At 40.5% G+C, this 15,818-nt stretch overlaps 1 protein-coding gene, 1 non-coding gene and 1 pseudogene across 2 annotated transcripts; all 3 read left to right on the top strand.

Annotated features, from left to right (window-relative positions):
• The first annotated feature begins 1,612 nt into the window (after positions 1 to 1,612).
• On the top strand, positions 1,613 to 2,079 carry LOC149387656 (uncharacterized). Its single transcript, XM_089622211.1, has 2 exons — positions 1,613 to 1,629; positions 1,920 to 2,079. Exons 1-2 carry the CDS (start codon positions 1,613 to 1,615, stop codon positions 2,077 to 2,079), a joined length of 177 nt encoding a protein of 58 aa, XP_089478337.1.
• A 9,206-nt stretch (positions 2,080 to 11,285) lies between these two features.
• LOC149387655 (transcription factor RADIALIS pseudogene) lies at positions 11,286 to 11,519 on the top strand (annotated as a pseudogene).
• Positions 11,520 to 12,956: 1,437 nt separating this feature from the next.
• On the top strand, positions 12,957 to 13,060 carry LOC149387654 (small nucleolar RNA R71). The gene has a single exon (XR_016301118.1). It is a non-coding gene; the product is annotated as a small nucleolar RNA R71 (small nucleolar RNA).
• The last annotated feature ends 2,758 nt before the right edge of the window (positions 13,061 to 15,818 follow it).

Raw genomic sequence — 15,818 nt, 5'->3', positions numbered from 1 at the left:
GATGTGCTCAACCTCTCATATATCATTCCGTTCTTGATCAATATCAATGAAGTATTATTTTTATTCCATTTTTACATTCATGTTTTTACTACCTGATTATTTATCATTTTAAATTTTAATTTTTTTTGTTTGCATCAACAGATAATCATATACAATTAATATGCCAAAACGTAGTTTTGTTTCTTTAGATAGAAATAAACTGGTATAGTTCACAATGAAAGAAGAGTCCAAATAACAGTAAAAAAAATAGAAAGAAAAAAAATGGAAGCATGCTAAAACGTGAACATGCTTATACTATTTCCGATTTTATTTTGCAAGTATGAAAAAATGATCAAGACAGCGTTTCTTAGTCCTTAACTATACGTACGTGCTTCCATGCTAATAATAAAAAATAAAATAAAGAGATAAATGGCCTGTTTGGTATAGATTTCAAAAACTGTTTTTTAGTTTTTAAGTTAAAAAATTTGAAAATAAAAAGTGAATATGTTGTTTGGTTTGACTTTTCGGGTAAAGTTTTGAAAAAAAATTTAAGTTGTTTTGAAAATAGGGTAAAGGAAAGTGAAAATAAGATAAGGGAGTTTTTCGAAATTGTTTTTCACTTTTTCTCGCGTGGTACTCTGTGCACTTCTCTTTCATTCCTCATTTTCGAGCAAAAAACTGAGAGAAATAAGCGCAGATCCGAGAGAGAGAGAGAGAGAGAGAGAGAGAGAGAGAGAGAGAGAGAGAGAGAGAGAGAGAGAGACGGCTTCGTCTTGCCGGAGTCGCGCGCGTGAAGAGACGACCGAGAGAGATCCCGGACGAGCTAACCCAGCCGTCTCTCACGTGAACCGCCGCCGTGGAACGAACCCGAGCGCGCGACCGCCGTGAAGGCTGAGCCGCCGCGAGTTGAAGAGGACGCCGGCGAGTGAGAAGGTGAACGCCGGAGGGGTTCAATTCCTCCAGAAACGAGGTGAGGTTTTTTTTTCCCGAATTGAAATTCAAGATGTTAGGGTTTGAGGTTTTGGATTTGGGGCTTTTCTTAATCCGAGTTGTTTATGAGCAATTGATTGAGGTTAATGGTTGGTGGAGCTTGATAATCGATGTTGATGATTTGAAATGAAGAAATTGAACTCGAATTTGGTTGGGTTTTGTTGTGGCCGTGGGCTTGGTTTTGGCTGTGTGTTTCGGTTTGTGACTTGTCTTGGCTGTGTGTTTGTTGTGGCCGTGTGACTTGTCTTGGCTGTGTGTTTGTTGTGGCCGTGGGCTTGGTTTTGGCTGTGTGTTTTGGCTGTGTGTTTCGGTTTGTGACTTGTCTTGGCTGTGTGTTTGTTGTGGCCGTGTGACTTGTCTTGGCTGTGTGTTTGTTGTGGCCGTGGGCTTGGTTTTGGTGGGATCTGGAGCTCAAAATCGGGTATCTGGTGGGATCAAAATGTGAGTCTCGTAAAAAAAACTCTGAGATTCTGAGAACTGCTCTTTTGTTTGAGAATTCAATTTAGGTGAAACTATCATTGCTTAGTTTAATTAGCTAGTGAAGTGCGTTGTATAACAATTACCTTATCTACGATGATTATTAAGACAATTTGATGAGCTTGTAGTCGCTTTAGGTACTGATTACGTGATGTCATTATCAGCAATGAGATATTTTGACAAGTATTTATTTGGTAGACATTCACATAAAAAACTTTTTTTATGAGTCTCTAGTTTATTTAGGTACTGATTTGTGGTATATTTGAAATATCACCTTTTTCCAATCGATATTTGTTGTACCATAACCATGTGCTGAGTTCTATCTAAAGGCCTATTTTTGAATAAAATGTTCCTTCATCAAACTGTATTTTGTTTTACTGTAATTGTGTTATTGTCGGTCTTGTTGTTTTGTATCTTGTCGATGATGATAAACGATTTCCGATTTAACAATAATGTGATCTTTGTCGGAGCAGGAAAGTTAAGAAGGGAAGACCAATGAAGAGATCGAAAAATGTACGGAAGACAAAGTCCATTGCGAAAGCGATATCTAAGACCGAGCAATCCGTGGAGAAAGTTTTGAAGCATGATAGCAAGAAGTCAAGAACTCAATCCGCCAAATTATTGTACGAGTGAGCAACTGATTGTTGTTTACAATCATGTGCTAGAAACGATTACTTCAGACTATTTATTTTCTGGAAAATAAAATGACAGCTTAGATGTAAAGAAAATAAAATTACAACACAACAATATTATGAGCGGGGAATAAATAAAACAAGATTGGAAAGCACAGGCCGAGGACCGTTCGACGGTCTCCTTAAAGTAATATTGCCCTCCCCGTGGGTGCCGGAAACGACGAGCAATTTACCTCCCAGGATACAACGGCGGAAGCGAGAAGAGGTTTGCACCAAACGGACTTCTCCGGCGAACTAAACCTGTAACAGAGCTGAGCACCGACTACAAAAGAAAGAACAATTTCTGGAGAGAGGAGGAGCTGAGAGAAGCAGGGAAAAAGTATCTCCGAATGAAATGAGCAAGCCTCTATTTATAGGCTACTATCTCAGAGGTTACATCCTTTAGCCTCACACAAACAGTCCGGCCATTATGGCAATTAACCACCATTAACAGCCACTAATGCTCCAGTTACGAACGTTAATACCCACTAAACGCAGGGATACGAATGGTTGCTACGTTAATACCCACTCAGTATTATTGCATGCGCTCAGAATTATTGCATGCATTCATGCATGGTACAAAATTAATTCCGACCATAATAACACAAGTTATTTGTGGAATTAACAAATTAATAAAGTGGAAATTTCAATAAAAAGATAGAATTGGCCCAAGGCCCAAGCCCAAGCCCGAGACCGAGACATTCCCGAAACCCGAAACCCGGGCCCGGGTCCGGCCCGGCCCGGCTCGGCTCGGCTCGGCGGTGGCGCGCGTGTGTGTGTGTGCGCGCGCGAGGGGTTAAGAGATAACCCACCCACACTCTCCTCTCTTGTACTTGTTTGACCACTAAATAAAAAGGAGAGTGTATAAACACTACCAAAACACTCATTCCCAACCCATATGGGACTCTTGATTTCCACTTCAATTACACATATCCAATGTGTTCTTTGAGCATACTTTAACCATCAATTTCTCATTCATTCTAGCTCCAATTTTGGCAAAATTATAATCGATATTATACCCCATTCCGCAAGGAAGAATAATACGAAAGAATTATCAAATTCCGTTGAGTGGACCCCACTCAAACTTTTGCCTAAAGTCAGCAGCTTAATAGACAATAAATATTCAATATTGTCTATTCACTTCTCTAATACTCCAACAATCCCCCACATGAATGAAATTGCATGACGACAACAAAAAGACTCGACACGACTCAATATGGTGATCAGTTCTACGGTCAATACCAGTATAGGATAGGTAGACAAAGTCCTTGAACCTTCCCTTGTAGAAGTATGTCATGTTTACGGACTACTCAGTAGACACGATGTCCTTGAACTGTTAGTCGTTTGTATATAAACGATGAGCATATATCTCGCTGATATCTTCCTGCCACAGGTTTTAGTTCTCATGGTTATGTTCATTTCGGCCCTGAACATGCGCCTGGTTCTGCAAGAGTTTCTAAAGAATTACGCCCCTTTAATTCTCTTTCGAAGCGGCCTCACTTCTCTCTCACATAGGTGATCCTTACGCCAAAGAGTAATCCCGCATTACTCGTTCGGAATCTCAAAGATCCGATTTCAAAGAATCATTAAAAGCACAATGCTTAGCCTCGTACGGGTGTCACCGTTTTTATCATAGGAATAGGACCGGGGTTTCCCCCCCCCCCCCCCCCCCCCCCCCCCCACAGTGACCTCACTTTGTTTTAGCAGTTAGGTTGTCCCTTTGAACCAAGTTCTTGGGATCTCCAGTCATCATGGTTGGGTTTCCTTTGCTAAAATTTTTATATCATGGGCTTTAGTCCCATTCCTATTGACATCTTCTCTACTTGGTCCCTATTTAACCCCTTGGTTAGCGGATCCGCAATATTGTCTTTGGACCTTACATAGTCAACACTTATGACTCCAGACGAGAGAAGTTGTCTTATGGTATTATGTCGTCGACGAATATGTCTAGACTTACCATTATACATAACATTTTGTGCTCTACCAATTGCAGATTGGTTATCACAATATATACATATTGCAGGCACAGGTGTTGTCCAATTTGGAATATCCTCTACGAAGTTTCTTAGCCACTCAGCTTCTTCACCACACTTATCCAACGCAACAAACTCAGATTCCATCGTGGATCTAGTTATCACGGTTTGTTTTGAGGATTTCCAAGACACAGCCGCACCACCTAAAGTGAATACATATCCACTTGTGGCTTTAGAGTCTTGTATATCAGATATCCAACTCGCGTCAGTGAAACCTTCAATGACTTCGGGATGTCTAGTATAGTGTAGACCATAATCACGAGTGAATCGTAAATACCTCAGTACTTTCACGATTGCTTTCCAGTGTTCAGAACTTGGATTACTCGTGTATCTCGCAAGTCTACTTACAGAGTAAGCTAAGTCAGGTCTCGTACAATTCATCAAGTACATTAGACTTCCTATTATTCTAGCATACTCGTTTTGAGACTCGCTATCTCCTTTATTCTTAGACAAATGGTGACTAGTGTCGATTGGAGTTCTAGAGACTCCACTATCATTCTTTGCAAATTTATCTAGAATTTTATCAACATAGTGATTGACTCAAAACAAGTCCATTAGATGTTCTTTTAATCTTGATCCCCAAGATAACATCGGCCAATCCCAAATCTTTCATGTCAAATCTCGAGTTCAATATATCTTTTGTGGATTTAATCATGCTTTCATTACTTCCAACAATAAGCATATCATCCACATATAAACACAAAATCACATAACCGCGTTCGGTCGTTTTAATGTAGACACATTTGTCACACTCGTTGATCTTGAAGCCATTTGACATCATGACATTGTCAAATTTTTCATGCCATTGTTTTGGGGCTTGTTTAAGTCCATACAATGACTTAATCAGTTTACATACTTTCCTCTCTTGCCCATGTGCAACACAACCCTCGGGTTGGTCCATGTAGATCTCTTCTTCGAGATCACCATTTAGGAAAGCAGTTTTCACATCCATTTGATGGATTTCAAGATTGCACAAAGTGGCAATGGCTATAATCAATCTTATAGATGTTATTCTCATCACGGGAGAATAAGTATCAAAATAGTCAAGACCTTCTTTTTGTCTATAACCCTTAATTACAAGTCTCGCCTTGTATTTATCAATTGAGCCATCCACTTTCATCTTCCTTGTGAATATCCACTTAGAACCAAGAGTTTTACTTCCAGGAGGAAGGTCAACTAGTTCCCACGTGTGGTTATGCATTATCGAGTCAATTTCACTTCTTATGGCATCCTTCCATAAGTGACCCTTGACTGAATTTACAGCCTCTTTATAACTTAGAGGTTCTGCCTCTAACATATAGGTAAGGAAATCAGATCCAAATGACTTCTCCACCCTAGCTCGCTTACTTCTTCGAGGTTGTTTAGATTCTATCTCATCCTCGGATTCCTCATCAAACTCTTGAGATATTTCTTTTATATTCTCAAATTGTTGATTTGAAGAACTCAGTTCATCTTCCTTAGTCTTATATGGAAATACATGTTCAAAAAACGATTCATTTTTAGACTCAATAATAGAACCTTTGTGTATATCAGGATTCTTAGATTCGTGCACAATAAAGCGATAAGCATTGCTATGATGTGCATAACCAATGAATACACAATCTACGGTCTTCGGACCGATCTTCATCCTTTTAGGTGCGGGAGCCAAAACCTTGGCCAAGCACCCCCACATTCGCAAGTATTTATAGGAAGGCTTCGTTCCTCTAAATAATTCAGACGGGGATTTATCCTCTTTCTTCCGAGGTATCTTATTCAAAAGATGATTCGCAGCCAAAATGGCTTCCCCCCACATTTCTTGTGGTAACCCCGAGCTTAGCAACATTGCATTCATCATCTCTTTGAGAGTACGGTTCTTTCGTTCGGCAACGCCATTCGATTGAGGTGAATATGGTGGAGTGACTTCATGAATAATTCCATGTTGAGCACAAAACGCACCAAATGGTTCCACATATTCACCTCCACGATCACTACGCACCATTTTAATCTTTTTCCCAAGTTGATTCTCAACTTCCAATTTATACATGGTAAATTTCTCAATTGCCTCATCTTTGCTCTTAAGCAAATACACATAACAATACTTCGTACTATCGTCAATAAAAGTCACAAAGTATTTGTTACCACCTATCGTAGGCATGAATTTCAAATCGCATAGATCGGTATGGATTAATTCAAGTGACTCACTTTTCCTTTCAACACTATGAAAAGATGTTCTCGTTAATTTGGCTTCAACACATATCTCAAATTTGTGTTTAGAATCAATATTAAATTTTTGTATACAATCCAAATTAATTAATTTGCGCAAAGTATCATAATTCACATGACCAAGTCTACCATGCCACAAATTAGATGACTCAAGCATATAAGCAGAAGAGGAAGCATTCTCATTATTATTCTTGCCAGTAATGGCGATTACATTCATCTTCCACATATTATCTTTGATATAGCCTTTACCCACATACATCCCATTTTTACTAAGAACAATCCTTTGAGACTCAAAAACCATTTTAAACCCATGGTTACAAAGAAGAGTTCCAGAAATAAGATTCTTCCTAATGTCGGGCACGTAGAGAACGTTGGTGAGCTTCATTTCTTTCCCAGATGTCATTTTGAGGATGACGTGGCCAATCCCCATGACGTCGGAGGTGGCCAAATTTCCCATGAACAGCTTCTCCCCAGTCGGGCGCATGTCGAGCGAGCAAAACGCGTTCTTGTCGGAGCAAATATGGCGGGTAGCACCAGTATCTAACCACCACTCCTTCGGGTTTGAGTCTACCATGTTTACTTCGGAGACTACGGCGACGAGAAATTGGTCATCTCCCTCGGTCTCAACGGCATTGGCCTCACTCTTCTTCTTCTTTTGCGGCTTTCGGCAATCCGCGGCGCGGTGACCTTCTTTGTCGCAGTTGAAGCACTTTCCAACAAACTTTTGTTGGTTCTTCTTCTTGAAAGCAGCCCCTTTAGCCCCAAGCTTGTTGGCGGGCTTCTTGCCTCTCGAGCCTTCACCATGCTCGACGATGTTGGCTCTCTCGGACGTGGTTTTGAACCTCTTGTCGGAGCCACGGTTGTCTTCCTCTATACGAAGGCGAACCACCAAATCTTCAAGACTCATTTCCTTTCGCTTGTGCTTCAGGTAGTTCTTGAATTCCTTCCAACCCGAAGGTAGCTTCTCGATGACGGAGGCAACTTGGAAAGACTCGCTAATGGTCATTCCCTCGGCTTGAATCTCGTGAAAGATAAGTTGCAAATCTTGCACTTGACTCACGGTCGTCTTATTGTCCACCATCTTGAACTCGAGGAAGCGGCCCACAATGTATTTTTTCGACCCCGCGTCCTCGGTCTTGTATTTCCGATCGAGTGATTCCTAAAGCTCTTTAGAAGACGCCTTGGAACTATACACGTTGTATAGGGAGTCCGCTAGACAATTCATCACATAATTCCGACACAAATAGTCGGAATCCTTCCAAGCGAGAAACGCCATTCTCACTTTCGGATCGGTCTCGTCCTCTTGGAGAATCGGAGGATCGTCGGTCAAAAACCGTACAAGGCCTATGGTGGTCAAATAAAAGAGCATCTTTTGTTGCCATCTTTTGAAGTTCAAGCCATCGAACTTCCCCGGTTTCTCGGCCGGCATCATCACGGGAGGCCCTCGGACCGCGCCCACATTTTGAACATGACCCGCGGGTCCGTTCACGGCCATAGCCGCCATCGATTGAACAAGACCCGCGGGTCCGTTCCCGGCCGAAGCCTCCGCCGAATTTTGCACGACAATGTTCGGGTTCGTGGCGTTGGTCGTCAATACCTCCATGTTGGAAGGCAGCGGGATGATCGGATTCCCCGACGCATCTACTCCGTTCACAATGTTGTTGTTGTTGTTTTCCATTACTACAAAGAAAAACAAACCAAGTTAAAAAATTGTTGATAAAATCAACACAAACAATAAAATATTTTAAACCTCCTTCCACGAGCAAGCTGTCTAAGAACGAATATTACTTTAAGATTGTTAGAAACGATTACTTCAGACTATTTATTTTATGGAAAATAAAATGACAGCTTAGATGTAAAGAAAATAAAATTACAACACAACAATATTATGAGCGGGGAATAAATAAAACAAGATTGGAAAGCACAGGCCGAGGACCGTTCGACGGTCTCCTTAAAGTAATATTGCCCTCCCCGTGGGTGCCGGAAACGACGAGCAATTTACCTCCCAGGATACAACGGCGGAAGCGAGAAGAGGTTTGCACCAAACGGACTTCTCCGGCGAACTAAACCTGTAACAGAGCTGAGCACCGACTACAAAAGAAAGAACAATTTCTGGAGAGAGGAGGAGCTGAGAGAAGCAGGGAAAAAGTATCTCCGAATGAAATGAGCAAGCCTCTATTTATAGGCTACTATCTCAGAGGTTACATCCTTTAGCCTCACACAAACAGTCCGGCCATTATGGCAATTAACCACCATTAACAGCCACTAATGCTCCAGTTACGAACGTTAATACCCACTAAACGCAGGGATACGAATGGTTGCTACGTTAATACCCACTCAGTATTATTGCATGCGCTCAGAATTATTGCATGCATTCATGCATGGTACAAAATTAATTCCGACCATAATAACACAAGTTATTTGTGGAATTAACAAATTAATAAAGTGGAAATTTCAATAAAAAGATAGAATTGGCCCAAGGCCCAAGCCCGAGACCGAGACATTCCCGAAACCCGGGCCCGTCCCGGCCCGGCCCGGCTCGGCGGCGGCGCGCGTGTGTGTGTGTGCGCGCGAGGTGTTAAGAGATAACCCACCCACACTCTTCTCTCTTGTACTTGCTTGACCACTAAATAAAGAGGAGAGTATATAAACACTACCAAAACACTCATTCCCAACCCATGTGGGACTCTTGATTTCCACTTCAATTACACATATCCAATGTGTTCTTTGAGCATACTTTAACCATCAATTTCTCATTCATTCTAGCTCCGATTTTGGCAAAATTATAATCGATATTATACCTCATTCCGCAAGGAAGAATAATACGAAAGAATTATCAAATTCCGTTGAGTGGACCCCACTCAAACTTTTGCCTAAAGTCAGCAGCTTAATAGACAATAAATATTCAATATTGTCTATTCACTTCTCTAATACTCCAACATCATGAATATATTTTTTGCTCAGCTGTATCAAGCTATCAGTTCCTCAATATATATTATTAGTATCACTCTTCATCTGATTATAGTTGAATGTTTCTTTCTGTTGAAGCTGCAACTAACCAACTTATCAACATTGATATGTTTGCTATTTTCGTTTTCGGGTCGAATTGACCCATTAAGAGATCATTAAAACAGAAAAAAAAAACCTATTTGCCATTGGTAAAATGCCGTTTTTTATTCTTAGTGTATGCAGTCAATTGGATCTTTTTTTTTTCTTCACACTTTTATACAAAGATGCTAGCAAAAGGAAGTAAAAGCAAGGTCTGGCTTTCCGGGGGTTCCGGTCGGGTTCCAGCCGGGTTCCCTCGAACCGGAGGAGACCGGGACGGGACATGCAAAAACCGTTCATTATGTGTAGTTAAATTTATTGTATTCAATCTAAACAATAATGTCATATTTATATTATGTGTAGTTAAATTTATGTTTAAAAAAAAATTGAGTTAAGAAATTGTTTCCATGTACCAAACAGTTTTCCCTTTTCATTTTTTCAAAAAAAAAAAAGTGAAAAGTGTACCAAACAGTTTTTCCAGTTTTTTCAATTTCTCAAAAACAAAAATGAAAACTGTACCAAACAGCTTTTTGAAAACAACTACAAAACAGTTTTTCAATACAACTACAAAAATTAGAAAACAGAAAACAAAAAACTTTTTGAGTTAAGTATCAGTTCCTCAATATATATTATTAGTATCACTCTTCATCTGATTATAGTTGAATGTTTCTTTCTGTTGAAGCTGCAACTAACCAACTTATCAACATTGATATGTTTGCTATTTTCGTTTTCGGGTCGAATTGACCCATTAAGAGATCATTTAAAACATAAAAAAAAACCTATTTGCCATTGGTAAAATGCCGTTTTTTTATTCTTAGTGTATGCAGTCAATTGGATCTTTTTTTTTCACACTTTTATACAAAGATGCTAGCAAAAGGAAGTAAAAGCAAGGTCTGGCTTTCCGGGGGTTCCGGTCGGGTTCCAGCCGGGTTCCCTCGAACCGGAGGAGACCGGGACGGGACATGCAAAAACCGTTCATTATGTGTAGTTAAATTTATTGTATTCAATCTAAACAATAATGTCATATTTATATTATGTGTAGTTAAATTTATGTTTAAAAAAAAATTGAGTTAAGAAATTGTTTCCATGTACCAAACAGTTTTCCCTTTTCATTTTTTCAAAAAAAAAAAAGTGAAAAGTGTACCAAACAGTTTTTCCAGTTTTTTCAATTTCTCAAAAACAAAAATGAAAACTGTACCAAACATCTTTTTGAAAACAACTACAAAACAATTTTTCAATACAACTACAAAAATTAGAAAATAGAAAACAAAAAACTTTTTGAGTTAAGTACCAAACACTACCAAAATATCTCACTTCCCCCTTTCAACTCATAAACACCCAAGTGAAATGTGGTTCCTAAGGAGACAAATAACTAATAATAGTGGAAAAAATATTAAATGTTTAGACAAAACACTACTTCTTTACTTTTTTTTTTTTGCAAAAATACCACATGTTACTATTTAGTAACGCCGTAACTACTTGCACCGTTAAGTTCAAACATAAATTTTAACGGCGAAAGTATTAATACGTAACTAAATTTGTAACATGAGATATTTTTGCCCAAGAAAAAAATGAGTATAAATATCGATTAGAGTAAATTTGAGCAATTTTGCCGCCATTTTATTTTTCAAATGTCATAAAAATTTAACAAGGCACATCCGTGACAACTAGCCACATCCCACCTTATAAAAAGCAAGCCTTGCATTCTTTTATTTTTCATTCAAACCATCACTCACACTTAGACAAAGTTCTAGTATCCTCTTTGAAGCTCTTTTTTCAATTACATTATTCCCGTTCTTATATATATATATATATATATATATATATATATATATATATATATATATATATATCTTCCCATCTCTCTATCAAGCTAAAAACACAAATGGCTTCCTCCACAAAGCCGTCATGGACCGACAAGCAAAATAAGGCCTTCGAGCGTGCTCTTGCCTTGTTCGACAAGGAAACCCCGGACCGTTGGGTCAAGGTTGCAAGAGCCGTTGGCGGGAAAACTGCCGATGAGGTTAAGGTGCACTGTGAGCTCCTCGTCGAAGATATTAAGTTTATCGAGTCCAATCAAATTCCGCTCCCAAAGTACAAGACCATCGGTGGGTGGTAAAAAGAGGTATACCATGCATGGTTGTCAAATATAAGAGTTCTCTCTTTTTTTTTCTAGTCAAACGATTTACAACTACTTTTTCCCATCTAAATAACAAGCCCAGATTTTTGTCCCACGATAGTGCTTCCCAAATCCAAAGCTTACTAATGGCTCAATCAGCACTAACTCCTATAGTTGGTTGATGCCATAACTTATTTATCATAATATGCCCATTCATTTAATGATATTTATTAGCCGTTGGATTTTCCGATGTTATTTAATTATGTTAGAAGCATCGTATAGAATTTATCCAAAAATGCTCATCCTTTGAATATTCTATTTAAAAATAATAATTTTAATGGCAAAAGTATTTATACGTAACTAAATTAACATCGGGTATTTTTTCCCAAGAAAAAAAATGAGTATAAATATCGATTATAGCAAACTTTGAGCATTTTTGCCTTTTTTTTCAAATGTCTTAAAAATTTAACAAGGCACATCCGTGACAACTAGCCACATCCCACCTCACCCCTCACTCTTTTCCCCTTATAAAAAGCAAGCCTTGCATTCTTTTATTTTTCATTCAAACCATCACTCACACTTAGACAAAGTTCTAATATCTTCTTTGAAACTCTTTTTTCCTTTTCACTATTCCCGTTCTTATTATCTTCTTCCCATTTCTCACAAGCTCAAAACACATATGGCTTCCTCCACAATGCCGTCATGGACCGACAAGCAAAACAAGGCCTTCGAGCGTGCTCTTGCCTTGTTCGACAAGGAAACCCCTGACCGTTGGGTCAAGGTTACAAGGCCTTCGTTTCGTGCATGAACTCGGTGGTGGAGTTTATGAAGGCGGTTGTTGACGTGGCCAATTTGGCGATGAGCTCCTCTAGGTTGGTCTCGCCCTTGTACGCCCGAAATGGAGGAGCCTGGTATGGCGGTGGTCGGGGCTGATTCTGTGGTGGACGAGGCTGGGCTTGAGGCGCGGGTTGCATTGGCATGTTGTTTTGGGGACCTCTCCATCCCCCATTCTGGTAGTTGTTCCTTGGGCCTTGATTGTAGTTGTTCTGGGGCGGCATGTTGTTGATGAAGTTGGCTTGTTGGCCGTTGTCCCCATAAGCGCACACGTCACTATTGTGCTGCCTGTTGCACCAGAAACAGACTTCAGGGGTGTGCACGGCTTGAACGGAGGCCTTCTGTCCCTGGACTGACTTTGTGAGATCTGCCACCTGTGCTGCCAGTGCCTTCATCAGCTCCATCTCGGGAGTGACTGGCATATTCTTCAAGATGCGCCGCTCGGACGGGCATTGATCGTTGTTGTAGGCCAGCTCCTCGAGAATGCTGTGAGCTTCCTCCTCTGTCTTATGAAAGAACGATCCTCCAACGGCCGTGTTGACTAGGGTGCGGGATGATGGTGAGAGACCGCCATAGAAAATCTACACCATCATCCACCCTTGGATGCCATGATTTGGACACCTCCTCTCTAACTCCTTGAAGCGCCCCCATGCTTCAAACAATGACTCCCCGTCGTATTGAGCAAATGAGTGAATCTCGTTGCGTCTCTTGTGCATCTTCTCGAATGGGAAAAACTTTGAGATGAATTTGACGCGCAGGTCGGCCCATGAGGTGATGGTACCCGGCGGGAGGGAGTTGAGCCACGTCTTGGCTCGGTCTCGTAGTGAGAACGGGAATAGGCGGAGGCGGATGGCTTCGTCGGACACGTTGTGGGGCTTGAACGTGTTTGCGATCTCGACGAAGTTCGTCAGATGGTCTTGCGGATCTTCGGCAGGTGATCCAGAGAATTGATTCGCTTGGACCATGTGTATTATGCCGGTCTTGATCTCGAAATTCTGATTACCCGCAAGAGCCGGGAGAGCGATTGCCGATTGCGCGGCGTCGGCTGGTGGTAACCCATATTGAAATAGGGTCTTTGGTCCTTCATTCGCCGCGTTGTTCCCTCTATCTTCCATTGCCCGTTCCTTTGATTGTTTTCTGTTCGTCTTGCAGAATTTTTCGATCTCAAGATTTAGTGGAACGAGGTTTGATGTTCCCTCACTCCGCATGCACCTTCAAAACAGAGAAAATGACACGCAAAGTTAGGAAACGCATAACCAAATCAAGTGGCGAAGCAGATTATTTTTCGACGCTATTGTAAAAAGTCCCCGGCAACGGCGCCAAAAACTTGTTGCGATATTTTTATAACTAGCACGCAAGCGGACGTATCGAACAAGTAATAGTGTTACGTAAGTAACGGATATCGATCCCACAGAGACTAGTTACTATAGCGACGTTAAACAACCTAAACAAATTGATTTCACAGTATTAAAGTGGGAGATGCAAGAATTAACTACAATTAAAATAACAAAAACAGCAACAGAAATTTAACATGAAACTTTGAATAAGAGAAAATGGGGGTTACGACTTCACCGGAAAATTAAGACTCGGGGTTCGGGATCCAACAACTTGACCTACTCTACTCACGCTAATCTCATTCTCCCTATGATATAACTAGCCTCTCTCGAGTGATCTAGCAACCTACGCAATTGACGGATTATATATCCTCTCGGCCTCTAATCCTATTAAAACAATCACGAGCAATAAACACGAGAATTCAAACGATCACATTAAGCTTAAGCCATCTAGCAACCTAAGAACAAAACGAAGCATGGATTATGAGCATGAGTTTTCGCCCTCTCTCGAGTGACAGAAGACTCCTAAAAACAATCCTAAAGATGGCCAATCTAAAGAACGCATTAAGAACACATCCACACAAGCATGAATAATTAAGTAATTCAAAGCATAATTTCACCCTAACGAAACCCCCTAACCCAATTCAATCCGGCTACATCGCAACCCCGCTAAAAATTCTAGCCTCTAACGGAATCCATATTTAACAACATAATGATCAAAACAAGAATCAACATAACCATAAATAAGAAAAACACTATGAGATTCATGATGGGAAGAATGGAACTATCAATTAACGAGAAATTAGAGTAATAGAGAATAAGGGAAAGAAGGAAAAACTATTAAAAACGGGAGTTCACGGTTGCTTGTTCGTCGGATCGTCGACTCAACTTCGCTCCCAAACAAAAGCTCTCAAAGAAAAAGTGCACCCAAAAGTAGAAAAAAAACTAAAAACAAACTAGAATGAGTTAATTAGGTTACAAGAGATGTTTTTAGCCCTGAATGTGTGTTTTTCGGAGTTATCTGAGCCTTCCAATTCAATCCAAGGGTCAAAAATCTTCAGAAAACGTTAATTTCCTATTTCAGTAATCCGGAGGCGCGCGGCGCGCGGTAGTCGATGCGCGGCGCGCGGACCCAGCTCCAGGTTATGCGCGCTCCGCGCATAAGACTCTGTGCGATTTCACGGTTTGTGTCCCCGTATGCGCGGCGCGCGACTAGAGGCACGCGGTCTCGGATTCTGTCTTCCCGCGGCGCGCGGTGCGCGTAGTCGCCAAGTTTCTTGCTCATCTCTTTTTTTTTACTCTATTTTGACCGATTTGTCTCCGAATCCCGTCATCTTTCCACGAAATGGACTGTGGACGCTCTATTGCTCCTCTAAACCTGAAATTACTCAAAAACCTACTAAAAACCATTAAAATACTTGAGAACTCGTCAGTTTTTGGTTCAGGAGATAGGAGTTTTACGCGTGATTAACGCACCTATCACGTGCTTCATCAGACTTTGTGCGACTTCCAAGTCGAGTTCTTTTTGTTCTTCTCATCCGCTTCGTCGGCCGGCGCTGCTCCCGTCTCCATACCTTGCCCAGGTCCGAGATGACTTGGATCTTGGAAGGGTTCGTGGTCTTGACGGTGGCAGAGCCCCGATTCTCAGATCCGTTCGTCGGTGTCGAGATCTGGTGTGACGACCCGACTTTTCGGACCGTCTTACTTATCTTACTTTTTAAAACTTAAGAAAATTTGAGGTAAATTTTTAAAAAAAAAAAAAAACATAACTTAAAATATAAAGTTTGAAAAACTCATAACCTAAAAAAAAAATTTCATTTAAAACTTGATGAACGAAAAACAACTAAAAAGTCGAAGTTGCATAATCAAAAATTAAAACCCAAAAATACCATAGTAAATAAATACCATAAATAAAGTCGTAACCTTTAACGGAATTGAAAAACATAACTTAAACCATGAAAAATAAAACCTTGGGTTTGGATTATTGAAAAACTGAAAGCAAAGCGGAAGTCTTTTATTTTCTAAAACGGCAACCATAACCCAACCCTCTCGCTATCGCCGCCGCTGATCCACCCTCCTCACTTGCTCATATGTTGTTTACCTACAACACGGACGTAAATACATAGAGTGA

Source organism: Urtica dioica, chromosome 8 (assembly GCF_054948205.1).
Source record: "Urtica dioica subsp. dioica isolate 48M chromosome 8, U.dioica_male_clone48M_v1_H2, whole genome shotgun sequence".
Taxonomy (NCBI): domain Eukaryota; kingdom Viridiplantae; phylum Streptophyta; class Magnoliopsida; order Rosales; family Urticaceae; genus Urtica; species Urtica dioica.
This window is presented reverse-complemented; position numbering and strand designations above follow the sequence as displayed.